This window comes from Anarrhichthys ocellatus, unplaced genomic scaffold (genome assembly GCF_004355925.1).
Source record: "Anarrhichthys ocellatus isolate YVR2014 unplaced genomic scaffold, GSC_Weel_1.0 scaffold22, whole genome shotgun sequence".
Classification (NCBI taxonomy): Eukaryota; Metazoa; Chordata; class Actinopteri; order Perciformes; family Anarhichadidae; genus Anarrhichthys; species Anarrhichthys ocellatus.
Genome location: NW_022280052.1, coordinates 6,247,588 through 6,263,845, shown reverse-complemented (window position 1 = coordinate 6,263,845; position 16,258 = coordinate 6,247,588). Strand labels below are relative to the sequence as shown.

Here is a 16,258-nt window from a genome sequence, read left to right as displayed (position 1 = left end):
CACACACACACACACACACACACACACACACACACACACACACACACCTCTGTTGATTCTGACCATCAGTTCCAGATTCCTCAATTCCTCATCAATACAGAAATGGTTTATTTTCCGTGCCCACAGTTGGCCTCAGCTGACCTGAGCACAGGAGGGTTACATGTCCGAGTAGTCTTTTTCTGTCCACAACATTGAAAGTGGCAGATTCACTAGCTGCCAGTCAAGCTGTCCGTCACACAGTCAGGATGAGGCCCACAAGACAGTGAAGGAGAGATTGAGTGTCATGGAAGCGTCCATGAATTATATATGACTAGGTGTGTGCGGCCTATGTATCACTGTAAACTAAATAATGGTGGGTGATTGAAGGGGTAACAAAGGTGGCAGTCTCTAATGAGTTACCAAGGCCTACAATGTTTAAGGAAACGAATTAGAGCTGCGAGAGAAACAAACAAATGGCCTATGTGGGCTCCTGTACAATCCACACTGAGAACTCCTTAGTATGCACGGAGCCAGAGTAGTGAAGACCTGCCAAAGGTTTAGTATACCGGTACTTGACACAGCGGATGACACTGAAGGGTCATTGACGTATTAAAAAAGAATGCTGACTCACACTGTCATGGGGCTTATGAAGCAAATCACAATCAAATTCCATATAAGGAGCTAATAAAAATCAATGTAGTAGTGTGTACGGCTTTGAAATCGCATACGCTGTTACTGCATACAGTCGATGTATCTGCTTTAAACTTAAGAGCTGACAGTGGCAGCATTCTTCTCTGTGGATTTGGTGCTTTGCTGCATGCAAGATACTCCCAGAAATCTCTTCTTCCTCGTCACTAAAAGAAGGGACTATTTTTGTATCAACACAGAAAAGGCTGAAAGATTCGGTGCTGGGGCTGGAACTCTTTAGTAACTCCCGTCCTTTTATGGCCTAATTATTCACACTGTGGCTTTAACCAACCGAAGAATGGCTCCTTGCCTTCCAAAGTAAGAGAACATTATCGCAAAGCGGATCATATACCCAATGTGCTGTATTCATGCATGTTGATCTAATGATCAGAGGCATCACACCATAACCACGTATTTTTTCTAATGACTCATTTTTTGAAAAAGATGTTAAAATCTAAATATGATTTGTCTAAATGATTCTACTGAGGAATCCACTGCCCAAGCCAACTGTTACAGTGGGCAGAATCTCCAGCTTGCATCGAAGATTTGGCAGCATTTGGCAGGTGGGTGGTGTCATTCATCACCCTGACTATAAATCAGACATAATTCAATTCATGTAAAGCCTTCAAAGCCATCATATTTGTGTGCATCTAGCTTTTAGATCGCATATTTTAAACCCTGTTTTTTGAAAACAATCAATGCTTTCTTTTTGAATAGTTTCCAGCTTGTGTACTTTCTCAAACCACGGTGGGATTTGTACCAGCAACACATTAAGCATGCAACCTTTTTTTTTTTTTTGCCTCGGGTAGTTTTTACCCAGTTACTCACAGGTGCCATCACAGATGACGTACATAGCTTAAAATATCCAACAATGTCTTTTTTTTCTCAACAATTTCATAGAGCCACAGCTATACAAATGATGCAACATAATGCATTTTTGTGTTTTAGCAAAAGATGCTCCCTCGTGTTTGCGAATCTCCCTTACATTGCAACAGCATTACTCAGGGAATTCTACATGTCCAGAGTTTCCTCGGGGCACAGAGAGGAGACTGAGAGAAGGATTGTGGGAGATTGTGGAAGACACTGAGACACTGGTGATGTGAGGCTCTATGTCTCGCTGCCACAGCAAAAGTGTCAGTGTCAGTAATACCAACGCATAAGAGAAGGGAAAGGCTCCAGAAAAAAAGAAGCCAACTTCCAACCCGACCCTGAGACCGAGCACCTTTCGACGACAGAACAGCTGACCTAGCAGTCCCATGCGAGTTTACCCAGTCAGCACATCTTTAGATCATTATGGAGCCTAGTCACTCCACTAAACCGTGAGTTTGCACACACCCATTGTATCTCCTCTGTGCTGTTCTCCACCTCATCTGAGGCGCCCCCCATTGCCATCGAACACGATTGATATTTTAGCCGGGCGTCCTCTACAGCGAGTTGAGGGAGCCACACTATCATCCTGGTCAACATCGGGGTGGAATTCATGAAGAGCTCAGTCAAATGTCCTCTGCCAAAGCATCCCATAGGTGTCTGGACTAAAGGGCATGTGAGATGTGTTTAGGAAGCAGGGGATTTGACAGCAGTTATACTGATAATGGTGAATATTCAACAGCAGTCTTGAGATTGTTGTAGAAGTTGAACTAAAAGCTAAGATCAGGTAAGAGAGGCTTGTTTAAAACAGACTGCTGCCAGTTTAGACCCGGCCTGTAATGCAGTTGTCGGTGTCAGATATAAGGTCAAGTGTTAGTCACTAGAAGTATAACTTGGGGTACACCCAGCTCTGCTTTGTTTACCCACTGGTTTGAGATCCCAATCCCTCACAGCCCGTCAAAAGCTTTGAGCAGCACATATTTCAGCGTTTTTAATTCAAAGTAAAACAAAACAATCTCAGTGGTAATACCCTAAAATGTGTTAATAGATTATAGTTGGCCTAGATCTTAAATCCCTCTAATGTAGCAGGAAACAGACAAAGGTTTGTTTTGCAGTTTAAGCCAGCACTGCCTACCTCTTTTACTTATGGAGAAAACAAACTAATGATACTAATATTGAGGACATAAACAATACTTTTACTACGTTTAGATGTCAATACGCCCTATAACGTTACTGCTCCTCGTTGGCTGGGGGTTGTCGCTGTTTAACGATACATGTTAACACTTGATAATATCTTTTAATCACCACAATGTGAGGCAAGTCGTCCGTAAGAGTTTTGTGTTTCGGTATCTTCGAACGGACGTTAACTACCAATGTGAACGTCCGTTAAAAACCGTTACAACCACACAGTCGTCATCTGAAATCATTGGCTAGTGAACGAGCTAACTTGACAGCTAGACAGTTAGCTCTTTGGTTACACATGCCATTACGATTTGAATCATTGGGAGGGAAGCCATAGTCATAGTCACAAGAAGCTACCAGAAAGTTTTCACACACACTCTCTGTTGACCAACATTACCAGCCCAAAGAGGTGACTTTTATGTCACAATTAACCTGACGTAGAGAGGCTAACAAGTGTTTAGCTAGCTAACGTTACCTGTCTACCAACCGCCTCACGACGGCGAAGCAAAAACACTTACTGTGGGTCATCTTCCGAGAGTATGGGCTCTTGTTCGGGACTGTCTTCCGGTACTTCTTCGGGCAGGGATTGGACGTTTGTCCCGCTGTTCTTGTTCTTCAGGATGCCTTTTATCGGCCGGAGAGCTGCCATTCCCACACGCTGACTGTCGGACCCGGCTGGCTCAACTACTTCTCGTCCACTAATTTTCTGATTCTGTGATTTCTGCGACTCAGTTAACGTTACTAAACACAGGATCGGTTTTAAACATGCTCCCCGTCAGTACTCAGTGCTCGTCCATAAACTCAGTGTAAACCTATGCAGGATTCTACGTGCACTGGTTCTTAGGCATATCTAGCTACGTACACCCCGGTTGTTCACTGACTGGCGGGGCAAGAGCACTGAGTACTATGATCACAACATCGCGAGATTTTGTTAAACGGGATTTCACATCATCAAACGCTGCCTTTAAGTGCTCGGAAATGTCTAACTTATAAAGGCGCCGTTAAGCCATGTGTCTTATAATAACAGAGAGCAACAACAGCAGAATTTTGTATATTATATTTCAGAAATTAATATAAATGTAGGAACCCTCATCCCAAAAGGAGGAGGTCCATGAGTAATTCATTATGAATCGAATCATCATCTTTATTGATGCACCGCCTATGATTTAAATATGAAACCCTCAACCTCTGCAGGTCCTTGTGTGTTTGCCCCTTCATATATAATTGTTTATCCCTTCATACATAATTGAAATGAAAAATATATTTAACAAAATGTATATAGCTGTGCAACTACACACATAGTGAAAGAGGGCAGAAGATGTCGTTGTTCGTGCTCTAAGCTAGTCCTTGCTTGGACTTTTGTCAAACACAAAATTGCATCAATGAATCCTTTCACTTCCTGTGAGTGAGTAAACATGTTTTCAAATCAGTTTTATTTGTATATATCCGTTTATCACTCTTTCTGTGAAAATCAATAAAAAGCAGAGATTTGGCTGAGCACAGAAATGTTTAATTTTCAATGACACACTAAGCCTGAGATACACTCCTCAGTTGTCTCTCGGAAGGAGTCTTCGTCGTTCGCAGTTTTTCAGTCAGCCGATGGCGATGGGCGATCCATGAGCAGTTGAGCTGGTGAGAGACAGATCTGGATGAGAGTAGCAGGCCGTGGTGCGAACACGCTTCCTGATCAGGGTCCGTGCTATGCTCAACTGCTTCAACCAAGGCTTCTCTGTGAAGGTACTGCATAAGAGAAACATGCATTACACATAGTAGAGTAGAGCTGTCATGTATAGCATTTGAGTAACCTCTGTAAGTTATTAACCATCATCAGTCGATGAACTGTAACTGTGGTGTATAACTACAGTCAAAAATTGAGACAACCGACAGCTTCTGTTTTATGTCTCATTACAGAAGCTACAGTAATTATGGAAATGTCTTGGTATATGCAGCAACTTTAGTTATTTTGGCCAGTTAAAGTGGTCATTTAATACATCTGTACAAAACCTAAATTAGCAATAGTAAGAGACAGGATTGCAGACAAAAGAAATGTGTGGTGTATATAATTTGACTGCTAGTAAAACAAATTATGCCTGACTGATCCTGAACCCCATGGCATTTATGAGACCAACCACAATGTGTTTTTATTGCACATATTGTATAATAGCATAAAGGATAAAGACCTGGCTACAGTCAAGCAGTATATGGCTTTTTCTCTTGGTGTTTGGCCACAGCGGTGAGAGATGGACTCCAGAGACTCAGTCAGAATAAGGGAAGATTTTGGCTGGGATGGGATGGGAATGCTTTTTTTGTCGATTGGCAGAAGTATAAACTTGCTCTTCCATAAACTGCGATCGTCCCTGCACATTTCATCCAATAAGCCATCTTCTCTGCTTTTAACATATTGTTTCTGCTTTATCTGCATCTTTTTAAAGTCACCAGGGCTCACAGACTGCAGGCCGGGCAGGTGTGGTACTGAAGGTAGGTTGCGGATGGGAGGTAACGGCTGCAAAGCTTTGGCCTTGATTCCTCTGCTTGGTTTGGTCGCAGCTTTCATGGATTTGGAAGACATATTTGGCTGGTTGAAGCCATCCACCAGCAACGTATCCCCCACCCTGGCTTTGAACGCAGCACTGGTGTACTGGCATCGATTGGAGGCTGCCCTCTTCTGCCCCAAATACACCCAGCGTTTTATCTGGAGGTAGATGCACATGGGCAGGGATATGTTTGACAGGGATACTACGGAGCACAGCTTGTTGGCTAAGTAGCGCACGCAATCGCTGTGACCATGCTGAAGAGCAACTTTCAAAGGGTCCCGACCTCCGGGGTCCAGACAAGCCAAGGTCAGAAGGTTTCTGCTGATGAAGAGTTTGAGGATGAGAAGCTGGCTGTTCTCTGCAGCTGTGTGGGTGGGACACTTTCCGGTGTCTCGGTGGGAGGTTTGGTGGCACCACTGGCGGTACGGATGGACCCCCACTGGTTTCTCAGCATGCACCCCCCTCTCCAGCAGCCAGCAGGCCAGATCCAGGTGGCCTAAAGCGGCAGCAATGTAGAGTGCTACCTGCAGCTGAAACCTGGATAAGCAGGACAAGAAAGATTTACTTTTGTGTGTAAAATTGCACTCTGACTTTTATGGATAAGCTGCACAACAACAGTTTTGACCTCATTACTGGCTTCTCTTCTGAGAGGTGGCTCTGGACTATCAATCTGTGGCCCAGGAGGCAACCGTGGAGGAACTGCACCCACCCATCCCACGTGTCCAAACGGAGAGTAGTGCCTTTATTTAAAAAAAACAAAAAACCATGGTGTGGATTTCAAAATAAATCTGATTTATTCCATTTGTATACTTTTTTTTATTTAAAATTTGTCTGTGCATGGATTTGGAGAGGACAGAAAACTAAGAGGCTCATTGTATAGTGCAACACTGCAAATTGTTTCTTTGTTCATGTGAAAGTGAAGCTCTTTTACATCTCTCTATACCTAAAACACAGTTCATATACCAGCCAACATTCAGCTGTGTACATTACACAATTTAAAGTGATCATCATGTAGAAGAAAATACATTATATCGAACTTTTCACTGAATCAACTGAATGTTCTTAGACTGTTCACAGTTGTTTGAGCTTCACAGCACTCACTGTGAAGATACACATATCAACCCGACAATAGGCAGGACATACCCTCTTCAATGGCGTAGTCTTGGAGTTGGTTGCAGTCATAGAGCTGCACACCAGCAGGTGTGCTCAGTCTGAAGGTGCTGACAGGGAGGCCACTTTGCATGGAAACCACAGTTTTCAATCTAGCAACAGACATGTGCAGACAAGCCTCACTTCCCATGATTGGTAAGGTTTCTCCTGTCACAGCATTGAACACACACATCGCAGGCCTTCGTTCACTCTGAAAAATAATTATTAAGGCCTTGCAGTTAATAAGACAAAAGAATAAGAAGAATTTAGTCACAAGATGGATCCCTGTTTCTATCAAAAAAATATGCCAAAAAGTCAGCGGTATGAGTTACACATTTTGAACTTTTATTTCATTAGCTTGTTTATTACATTCTCTCTTTTTTTTTACTATTGATTGTATTTTTGTTTATGGTAATATTGCAAAAGTAGTACAAGCAAAGAGAAAGAGGAGTTTGCTGTAGAAAACAACTATTTTTATGAGAAGATGACAATGGGACATACGTGCTTACCACTGTCAGCTTTTACACAAGGTTGCCTGGAGATGAGCCTGGAATGGGAACTGACGAATGGGAACAAACTAAAGATCTCAGGCAGCCAAGAACTAATTTCTCTCCCAGCATGTGGGAACATGTTGTTCCATATTAGTGCACCAGTCTGACATGAAATTAATTCACTTTAAGAAGGATGTCTTTGATGAGAAGTAACAAGTTATGTTTTGAAGTGAATCCTCAGTGACAGTGTATATTGAGAGAGGGGAGTACAGTTCCCTCAACATATGGAGGTCCAGCATAAAGCGCCTGTGGCAGCCAGCATAAACCCTACTGAAGTATTGTTGTGCAAGAACTACTCACCTGCTTTCAGGAGTAGACGTATAGACCGTTTCAACAGAATTGGGTCCAAGTTTACTTCCTGTCAGCCTATGTCATTCACATACACTGCAACAGGAAATAAACTTGGACACATTTGGAATGTTTACAGCTGCGAAATGGTCTATGCATTAAATAATTTTCTTCTCACAAAGGCAAAGTGAGTGTGTAACTTAGAACGTTGGAGGCGACATTACACTTTTATAAAATATTTGAACTGATTAGAAAGTTTTGGTAGCAGGTTTTCTTATTTTTCACATAAAAAGTCTTGGGTATGTGTAAATAAAATATGTTTTCAGGCGGACACTGCCCTGCAGATAGATAGATAGCTTCTGAAGTGTAGGCCTAAAGCAAGCTGATTGTATTTACTGCAAATCCCAAAAACAGCTCCAAATCTCTAAACTCTTTTACTGTTTTAATACCTTTATCAGGCATCGGATGGCACTGCCACTTGTGATGCCCACGTCGCACAGAGCCCAGCTGTCCTGCAGCGCTGCACCACCGTAGCTCAGCTCCAGATACTGCTGCTGTTTGTCATCTGAGAGTTGCACCAGAAAGTTATCCTACCGAAAGGGACAGAGTGGACATTAATGGAGCTGTGATAGAGTACTGACCAAGAAACAAAGTTCTTGATAGATCGTGTTCAGTGTCTGTAGCAGCATTTGCTTCTCTGTCTGAGCTGAATAAAAAATGTCTCCAATGATGGAGAGATTTAGCTTTTTCTTGATATATATATTAACTAATAACTAACAGGTAACTAGTAACAGTCTTACAATGCATAGTATTTCACCATAAGCGACATCAGGCCTAAAAATGTGATAAATCCACCAAACAGTCTCTTTTCCCTCCAGTAATACGTCCAAATCATCAGGCACATTTTCTAAATTCAGTCAAAGCAAAACATTAAGGGCCATTAACCCTGGGCCATGACTGTAGCCTTGTATTACCTTCACCATCTGCTTCATGGCCCCCACAGTCTGATCTGAAGGGACATCAACAGGCTCACAGGAGCCCTCGAAGCAGATAAAGACCCTCATGGTTCGGACAACCGTCGTTTGGCTCCTCTGTTGTGCTCCGGTCGACCAGAGGAGTGTGTGTGGTGAGTTTGTCAGAGGCAAAGTCATTGTGGGGAGGGGGGCAGGAGTTGGGTGGGTTGGGTTTGTGGAAGACACGTCACTTTATAAGTGAACAAAAGACAAAGCAATAGTTGCTTTCAAAAAGTGTCTAAAATATCAGGTGTACAGAAGTTGACATATCTTTTTGGCTTGGTGATGTGATGTTTTTAAAGTCAATCGATTTGGGTTTTAAAAGGGTTCCTTTGATAGGTGGTACATTTTTTCTCAACTCTCAGACTGAACCATCAAATAATGTTGAATAGGAAAATCTCAAAGTGCAAGAAAGGCAGATAAAATCGGTTAAAAAGATGAAAAGATGTTGCTGGCTGTATAGAAAAACAACACCCAAGGGACTGGCCATGGTATAAGCACACATTATAAATATGCAAAGACTCGCTCTCTGACTTGTACTTAAACACGTGCTATTTAGTATAAAAAACGATTATATTATACTGGCCTATCTATCTCAGCATTTGAGAAATGTAATAAAATGTTGTGTTGCACATGACAATTGCCATTTATTGATGATTTGGTCTCATCTGTACACCTGATCTGCCACTTTTTTTACAGCAGCAATATGGCCTCGCCACGTCTGGAAGATCAGGTGCAGTAACAGACTTATTATCTGAGGTAATCATTACACAGCGATACAGGTGATGTTGTATATCAGCATATCTAACTGACTCAAAAAGGTTTTAAAGATTCAAAACAGAACACAGCATTTTGATTCTAGTTATTGATTTTGTTCTAAAACTGTATGCAATAGACATTTGTTGAGTGGGCTGTTGTTTCTATTCTATTCTACTGAACTGCAGTACGTGAACATATTTGCAGAGAGGACTAACACAAGATTAAAGGTTCAAGAATCAGAATCTTAGAAAATAAATCTCAGGTGTAAACTGAAACACTTTATTTAACATGTTATTAACATTTTTCTATCTAAAATAACTTAATAAGTACATTTTTTATGTGGGATCAGTCTGACGTCAGCTCTTCGCGCTGCCTTTTTGTGGGAAACAAAGGGACTACCCACTGGTTGCACATTAGCTTAAAATGTTCTTTAAAGGTTTTACAGGGTACAGCTACTTTGCATTTGACCTTTTAAAGTCCGACACTGTCCACAAAGTTTTTGTGTTAAATCTTGGCTGGGAGCAAAGAGTGACTTGGTTTCTCAAGGTTCAAGACATGCCAGTTATGATGCTTTCTGTTTTTTAATGCACAAATCAGAACACAAATGAAATGTAGATATAGAAATGTAGATATATATCCAAACACTGTAATTTTGAGAACTTGTACAAATTCATCAGATTATAGTTACACTTTATTTTTCGAAGTAACTATTCTCTACACAAGTATTGTTGCAGGCAGAACCCCACCGTTGTAATAGCATTCACAATAGATAAAAACATATTTTCCACCTCTTGTTTGCAACCATTTAACAACACTGATCATACACAACAGATACCCTAAAAAGAAGATGAGCTCCGTTTACTATAGAGGGTGCTAGAGATTTAAAAGTGTTATCTGTTTTCAAGATTTTTCTTTTTAGGGTGGAGGATGACACCATTTGTGCTGACGAAACAAAATATATACCGTTTTCCAGATGAAATATACAGTTTCTACATGAACTCTATGCATCTTGTACTGCCCTGATGCAGTTGTAATAAAGCTTTAAATATAGACTTGCTGCTCGGTTCAGGCCGTTCATGTAACTGTAAAAGGCAGCAAATGTTTTCGTGTGCCGTCACGTGGATATGTTTACGTCTGGAGTCACTTCCGGAGTCAAATGATTGACAAACGGTTCGTCCAATCAGAAGCTGAATGTAGATCGGTGCATGTGGCGGAAGCTGAAGAAGCTAGCCGAGGGGATTAAACTGTAACGTTTATGTTCACATTCTCCGACCCATCATTCAAACGGGATGAGGTCCATCCAACATATTCGCTGTTGTAAATGTTCCTCGGCACGACGCGCAGCGAAGGAGAGCGATGTCCCCGCCAGTAGCTAAATCCCTGGATAAGGTAAACCTCCAGGCAAAAATCAAGGTAAACACCCGCGACAAACCGACTAGCTACCTGTATTAGCATCATGCTAACACGGGGGGTACAGGGCGCTCTGTTTAGGCAGCTCGCTTAAAGTAAACGTGGTGTGGACGTCAATGTCCGACGGTTGTTGACAATATTTGGCAGCTGGTTTTCTCATTAACAGTTTTTTGCTTCTCACACTGGCTTTGTGAATGTAGCCGTCTAATTATAACCTCGTTGTGTCGATGAGATGTGATTGCTGTCACTTGATGTTTAGTCATCTTTGCTTTCACTTCCCCTTCGGTTCTCTGTTACTTGATCATTTAAGAAGAAAGAGATGTAAGCTACTGTTTCCGTTGAAAATGAACCAAAGTAACCCCATGCAAGTCATTTTATAACGTGTTTATGACATGTTTGTGTGACACTGACATTAGTGTTGGGCGATGTAATGATGTGTACTATAGGACAAAACAAAAATGTGTCAACTGCCACAAATTTGGAAGTAACTATTACCAAAAATATATCCAAAAACAGACATTCCTGTTACATTACAGTTCCTCAATAACTTTATCTGCATCTTTTTAAAGACGGTTCTTGAATGATCAATGGTTACATGGTTTACGTTTTGTTATTTCGATTCTCACTGGTAACATACGAATATTGGGATGATGTTGTCATTTATTGGTGATCTTTCAGAAATCTGTTCAAATTTGACTTCACTGTACGCATGAGAATATATTTTTTTAAATAGATATATCGATGGGCTTATCACTTTTGGTCACAGTTATTTGTTAATAATCTATTTTGGCTATAAAACAGTACATGGGTTTTATTTTGACAATTCGTTTTTGAATGGGTAAACTGGGATTTCTAAAAGATATTTTAAAAACAACTTATTCAGTTTGAGGTGACAGGATCTTACAGGGTACCTTTAGTGACGGATGCTTAGACACAGTATAGTGTTTAGTTTAATAAAGGAGGACAGGTGCTACTGAAGCTGGCATCCCCATCTGATAACTTCTGTTATGTTCTTTCAAAATTGTAAGTGAATCTGTTCAAAGCTTTATGGCTACAATACATTGTATAAACTAGACAAATGGTGACATTTCACATCCATGGTGTATTCATTTAATTAGGAAACGTCTTTGTTTTCTACCAAATGTACACCATACAAAACCATACAAACCATATAATCCTTAAACTCTACTTTCCTTTGCAGCATGATAACTCAGTTTAGTAGTCTAAAGCCTAGCTGTTGGTTTCTCCTGACCTGATCACATGCTGCCCTCCACTTTGTGAACTTGTACCTCCTTATGCTGCGATGTTAGGCCCGACGCTCACTTCAGTCTAAATGGCTGAAGTAGGACAAGTGAGAAGCACTTGTCCTGCAAGGTGAACTACCAATAAATTACACTACAACACATTAAAGCCCAAAAGGGCGTACTACACATGATGAGTGAGATAATTGAAAGACCAGACGGAGGATTGGAACAGCCAACAATGACAGACACCCAAACAACATCACACCTGCATGCGTTTTAAATTTGTGTATTTAAATCATGAAACATCAACACTATTTCATCAGCGTACGTGAGTTAAGGCTTTATAAACACAACATTTGTGTCTTTTCTAGGTGTGACAACAACAGACAGTGTGAAGCGGTTCCGCTGCAGGCCAGTGTGCGTGGTCATTTGTCTGTGTGAGTGTGTTTATGGTTGTGTATGTTTATGAGTGGCACAGCAGCTGGGGGTTGTAACGTGATGCCAAGATGCTGCTGTCCCTGGGAATGCTAATGCTGTCGGCCACACAGATCTACACCATCTTCACCGTTCAGCTCTTCGCCTTCCTCAACCTGCTGCCCGTGGAGGCCGACATCGCTGCTGTGAGTAGTTCTAATTGCATGTAGGGACTAGACATAGAAGCGTACAGCAATAATATGGCCGTGTAATACAGTTACACACACACGCAGAAACACACCTCCCATCCAGATTAACAATAACAATGTGATTCCATGATATTATAACTTGAATAAAAAATAATTCAACCTTTTTTTTCTGTCTTTCAGTACTCATTTGACAACAAAACAGATAACTTCGAGGATCTGCCTGCACGGTTTGGCTATCGGCTACCCAGCGATGGACTGAAGGTGAGTCCAGAAGGGTCCGAGGTGTTTGTGTGACAAAGATGAGTCGTTCCAAGGTGTTTATGATCTCTGATTTGATTTTTATTTCAGCATGTTTCCACTTTACAGCTCTGCTCCAATGAATTAATGGTTCACCATGAAAACATAAAAAAGCAATGTCATTTTGGCCTGATGAAAAGATTTTAATAGTTTAATAGCATTCAAATGAAACGGTTCCTAAACATTAGTGCTCTGTGTTGAGGATTGTGATCAATGTGCGTTGTTGTGAGGTTTCTGTATGCACCCCCCCCCCCCCCGCACACTGCTTGATCCACAAAGCTCACAAACAGAAGGGTTGACTCATGTCTGCTTTCTAAACTGACCATTGTGACGCTTCCCACAGTCAAGAGCCCAGCTGTTGTTGTTCAAAGGCCTTTTCGGGCACAGAAGCAAGCCGATGCCTTGTTTTGTGTTTGTGCGTACATGCAGGTTAAGTACAGTATGTTTGCACACTTGAAATTACTGCCACTTATCTGAATTCATTGACGCTATGTTCAGCATCATTATACCATCGTGGCAGTCCCACAGCATCATTTTGGCTTTGTGTGTCACATGAGTTGTGATCCTATGGTATATTTTAGGAATTAAGCGTCTGGTTGAGATGATTGGTAGCATTGGTCTCACAACAGGAAGTTTGAACACACCCTTAGTGTTTCTATTTCCTGTTTGCGACTGTCTTATTTAAAAAGAAAGTCAGGGGAAGTGACCGCAATGGAGTTTTAGAATTTTAGAATAAGCACTTTTATTGAGAATGGCCAGTTAACACTTCAACAGGTTAGCTGAGCTTCAATGAATTAATTGATTAATGAAAGAAATTGGTTGAATTTTGTCCCATAGTGTATTACATGTATATGTATCCATGTTTGTGGACATGGGCCTCCCCATAGGTAGGCTGTTGTGAATGAAGTGTCACCCGGCAAACAGCAGGGACTATGGCACACTGTCATGTTGCCCGCTGTGTGTGTTTGAGCACATTATGTAAGATTCGGTGTTACGAAAGCTGAGAAATGACATGTGTCTGTGTCACGCGCTCTCTGTCTTAAATTCTCATCTAATCTACTGCGTCTTATTTTTCACCGCTGCTGTCTGGCCGGGGCAGTGAGGCCGGGTGCCATGCAGACATGGCCTCTAGTCCCTGAGGGCTCCGGTCAATCGGTCCATTACAAAGTACCCTCCTCTGCCCGGCCCGTGTCTGTGTCTGTCTGAAGGGAGCTTGGTGCAGAGACAAGAGTTTCAGCTGTGATTTACAGCTGCACTCAGCAGGATTGTAATGGAAGAGTATGTCCGCATTATCATCCATATCATCACAGGAGGAAGTGGAGAAGAACTTCCCATCTTCCGTACTGGACAAGCGGAAGAATTTGCCGTGTTTGTCAAACAGTGATGATACTTAATGGGGACCTGTCACACATTCACAGAAAAAGTGGAACATTCCATCCCCTGTAGATCCTTTTGAGTTTTAGGAACTCACAGGAATACATAAATATCCTCTTTTCGTGAAACCTCTGGCATCACAAGGCAGCACAAGCCTGTTTACTGCCAGACGTTTCCCTACAGGGAAGGAGGCTTCAAACAGAGCCCTCCCTGTTTCCTCTTACACAACCGGGGCTGTTTACAGTCTCAAAGCAAGGCCTGTGTACACCTACAGTGTGCAACAGTTATGCTTTCTTTAATGTCTGAGGTGCACATTTGAGTAGCTTGAATCTGGAGATCACGGTGGAGTTAAAATGAAGCAAAACAAAACTTGCCAGTTTGAAATTCAACTTAATGCCCCGTGTCTTAGATTCTACACTATGTCCCACTCAAACTTGAAGTATTGATGCAACACATGAGTAATTTGTATGCAGAAATTCAAATTTAGGGGCGAGGACGTTTTATTTCTAAAGCATGAAGTTTTTGCTACATCCTTAGATTTAAATATTCACAAACAAAATAACTACTGCACAGCCATCGCATAAATGTAGAGGAGTAAAACATGCAGCATTTCCTTGTGTAGAAGTATTAGGTAGTACAAAGTGGGAAAGAAAAGTAAAAGTACCTCAAAACTATCACAGTACTTAAACGAATATTCTTTGTCACTTTCCACTTTAAGTAAAGGAAATAGTTTTTGTAACATTGCTGCAGAGACATACCCACAGCTAACAGTATATAATAATATTTCATGAGATCATATAAGGCCAGTTTTTGCCTTAATTACAGTAGATACAATACGTGAAGGTTATCAGAGAGAGTCATTGCAGAGGATCTGGCTACAAACTGTAGACAAGGTTCAACATTGTCAACTTTTGTTCAGATGGGACTCTGGCGAAGAATCGATACCAGTCTTTAAATAACTATGTTCCCTTTTCGCAGCAAATTCTCGATACACCACGTGGCTTTCAGGCTTTTTGGTTTTCATTCCATTCGCGTGCCCACTTCTACAATTATAGACTGGTCTGTAGTCTGAGAATAAATGCTTGTGTTTCCTTTGGAAAGTCTTTATGTTTTTGGATTGTGCAGCAGCAAAGCTGGAAAAGTCTCTGAAGCGCACCCTGTAAACTATGTGAAAGTGAAAAATATAGAATGTATAAATGTATTTCTTTTTGTGTACCAGTGAAGCCTGGTGTGTATGTGAGGGCTTGTCCAGAAATCACATTTACTTACTTCTAATACTGCTTCAATATATTTCTGAATGGCTGACATATTAGTCAGCAGAATGGACTTCCTCCTATCAGTTGAGAAATACCCATTTTTGCACTAATCTCTGCACAGTTATTTCTTCTAATTGAAATCTAGCTGCATTTGACTGAAGCTGTGGGTGTATACAGAGGCGGCAGGAAATACTCGAGTATCGCACGTTGAGCAAAATATGGAAACATTGCACACGAGGAGGCTGCAAACTATTAGTGGATAATTATACATATCAAGTATTTATGCTTGTTTCCACTGTGCTTGAGTGTGTTTCCTCCCGTTCCTCCGGTTTCCTGCCTCATTGTAAAGACATGCAGGTTAGGTGAACGGAGGACTCTGAATTGCCCGAAGGTGTGTTCGTGAGTTAATGGCTGTCTTCTCTGTGTGTAAGACACTGCATTCACTCATTTCAAGTGACAAGTAACAAAACTAATTTTGACAGTGTGGCTGCTACTGCCCGAAGACGTTGCAATATATATACACACCAATATTGCCAGTAGTATCATTGAGGTTCCATTGAGATATTGCTTCTCTCATTTCTGCATTAATTAACATTGAGTCAAATGGAGCAGTTGGTTGGAATTTCAGGCTCCCTGAACCAAATGTGTAAATCTGTTGGATTCCAGTGACGCATGTCTACGACCAGCACAAAATCTCCTACATTTTGACCTAAAATGGTTGATGAAGAGTGAAAACTATGGGAATAAGAGCAAGTTGTTTGGAAAACTTACAGAATATTTCTCATGCTCCTCTCCACTCTGGCGGTGATGTCACCGCTCTAGATCTGAACATTCCGTGCAATACACACCCATTATAAAATCTGAAACGGTCCCAAAATGTTCCTGAAACTTAAGCTGTGATTACATGAAAACTGTGCTAGCTGTCAAAATGCCCATTTGGCCCAATAAAGGCCGGAGTGTTGTTCACATTTTAAACTTCAAATCATTTTTCTACGTTAAAGTATGGCTAGTCAACGTGGGTCCAACGTTTTTTAGCTCTGTCCAC

At 41.4% G+C, this 16,258-nt stretch overlaps 3 protein-coding genes across 3 annotated transcripts in view; 1 reads left to right on the top strand and 2 right to left on the bottom strand.

Annotated features, from left to right (window-relative positions):
* The window catches only part of ppp1r2 (protein phosphatase 1, regulatory (inhibitor) subunit 2), a 13,241-nt gene extending 9,639 nt beyond the window's left edge, over positions 1-3,602 (bottom strand). Inside the window, exon 1 of the mRNA XM_031859713.1 lies at positions 3,234-3,602. Within this exon, the coding sequence (XP_031715573.1) occupies positions 3,234-3,364 (131 nt within the window). The 5' untranslated portion in view covers positions 3,365-3,602. The remainder of the gene's footprint in view (positions 1-3,233) is intronic.
* Positions 3,603-4,307: 705 nt separating this feature from the next.
* Positions 4,308-8,301, bottom strand: LOC116390082 (protein ANKUB1). Its single transcript, XM_031859333.1, has 6 exons — positions 8,212-8,301; positions 7,687-7,827; positions 6,393-6,609; positions 5,875-5,989; positions 5,166-5,786; positions 4,308-4,455 (listed from the first exon to the last, which is right to left on the bottom strand). Exons 1-6 carry the CDS (start codon positions 8,299-8,301, stop codon positions 4,308-4,310), a joined length of 1,332 nt encoding a protein of 443 aa, XP_031715193.1.
* A 1,897-nt stretch (positions 8,302-10,198) lies between these two features.
* The window catches only part of rnf13 (ring finger protein 13), a 31,804-nt gene continuing 25,744 nt past the window's right edge, over positions 10,199-16,258 (top strand). The window contains exons 1-3 of the mRNA XM_031859463.1: positions 10,199-10,422; positions 12,035-12,283; positions 12,467-12,547. Coding sequence (XP_031715323.1) covers positions 12,170-12,283; positions 12,467-12,547 — 195 coding nt within the window. The 5' untranslated portion in view covers positions 10,199-10,422; positions 12,035-12,169. The remainder of the gene's footprint in view (positions 10,423-12,034; positions 12,284-12,466; positions 12,548-16,258) is intronic.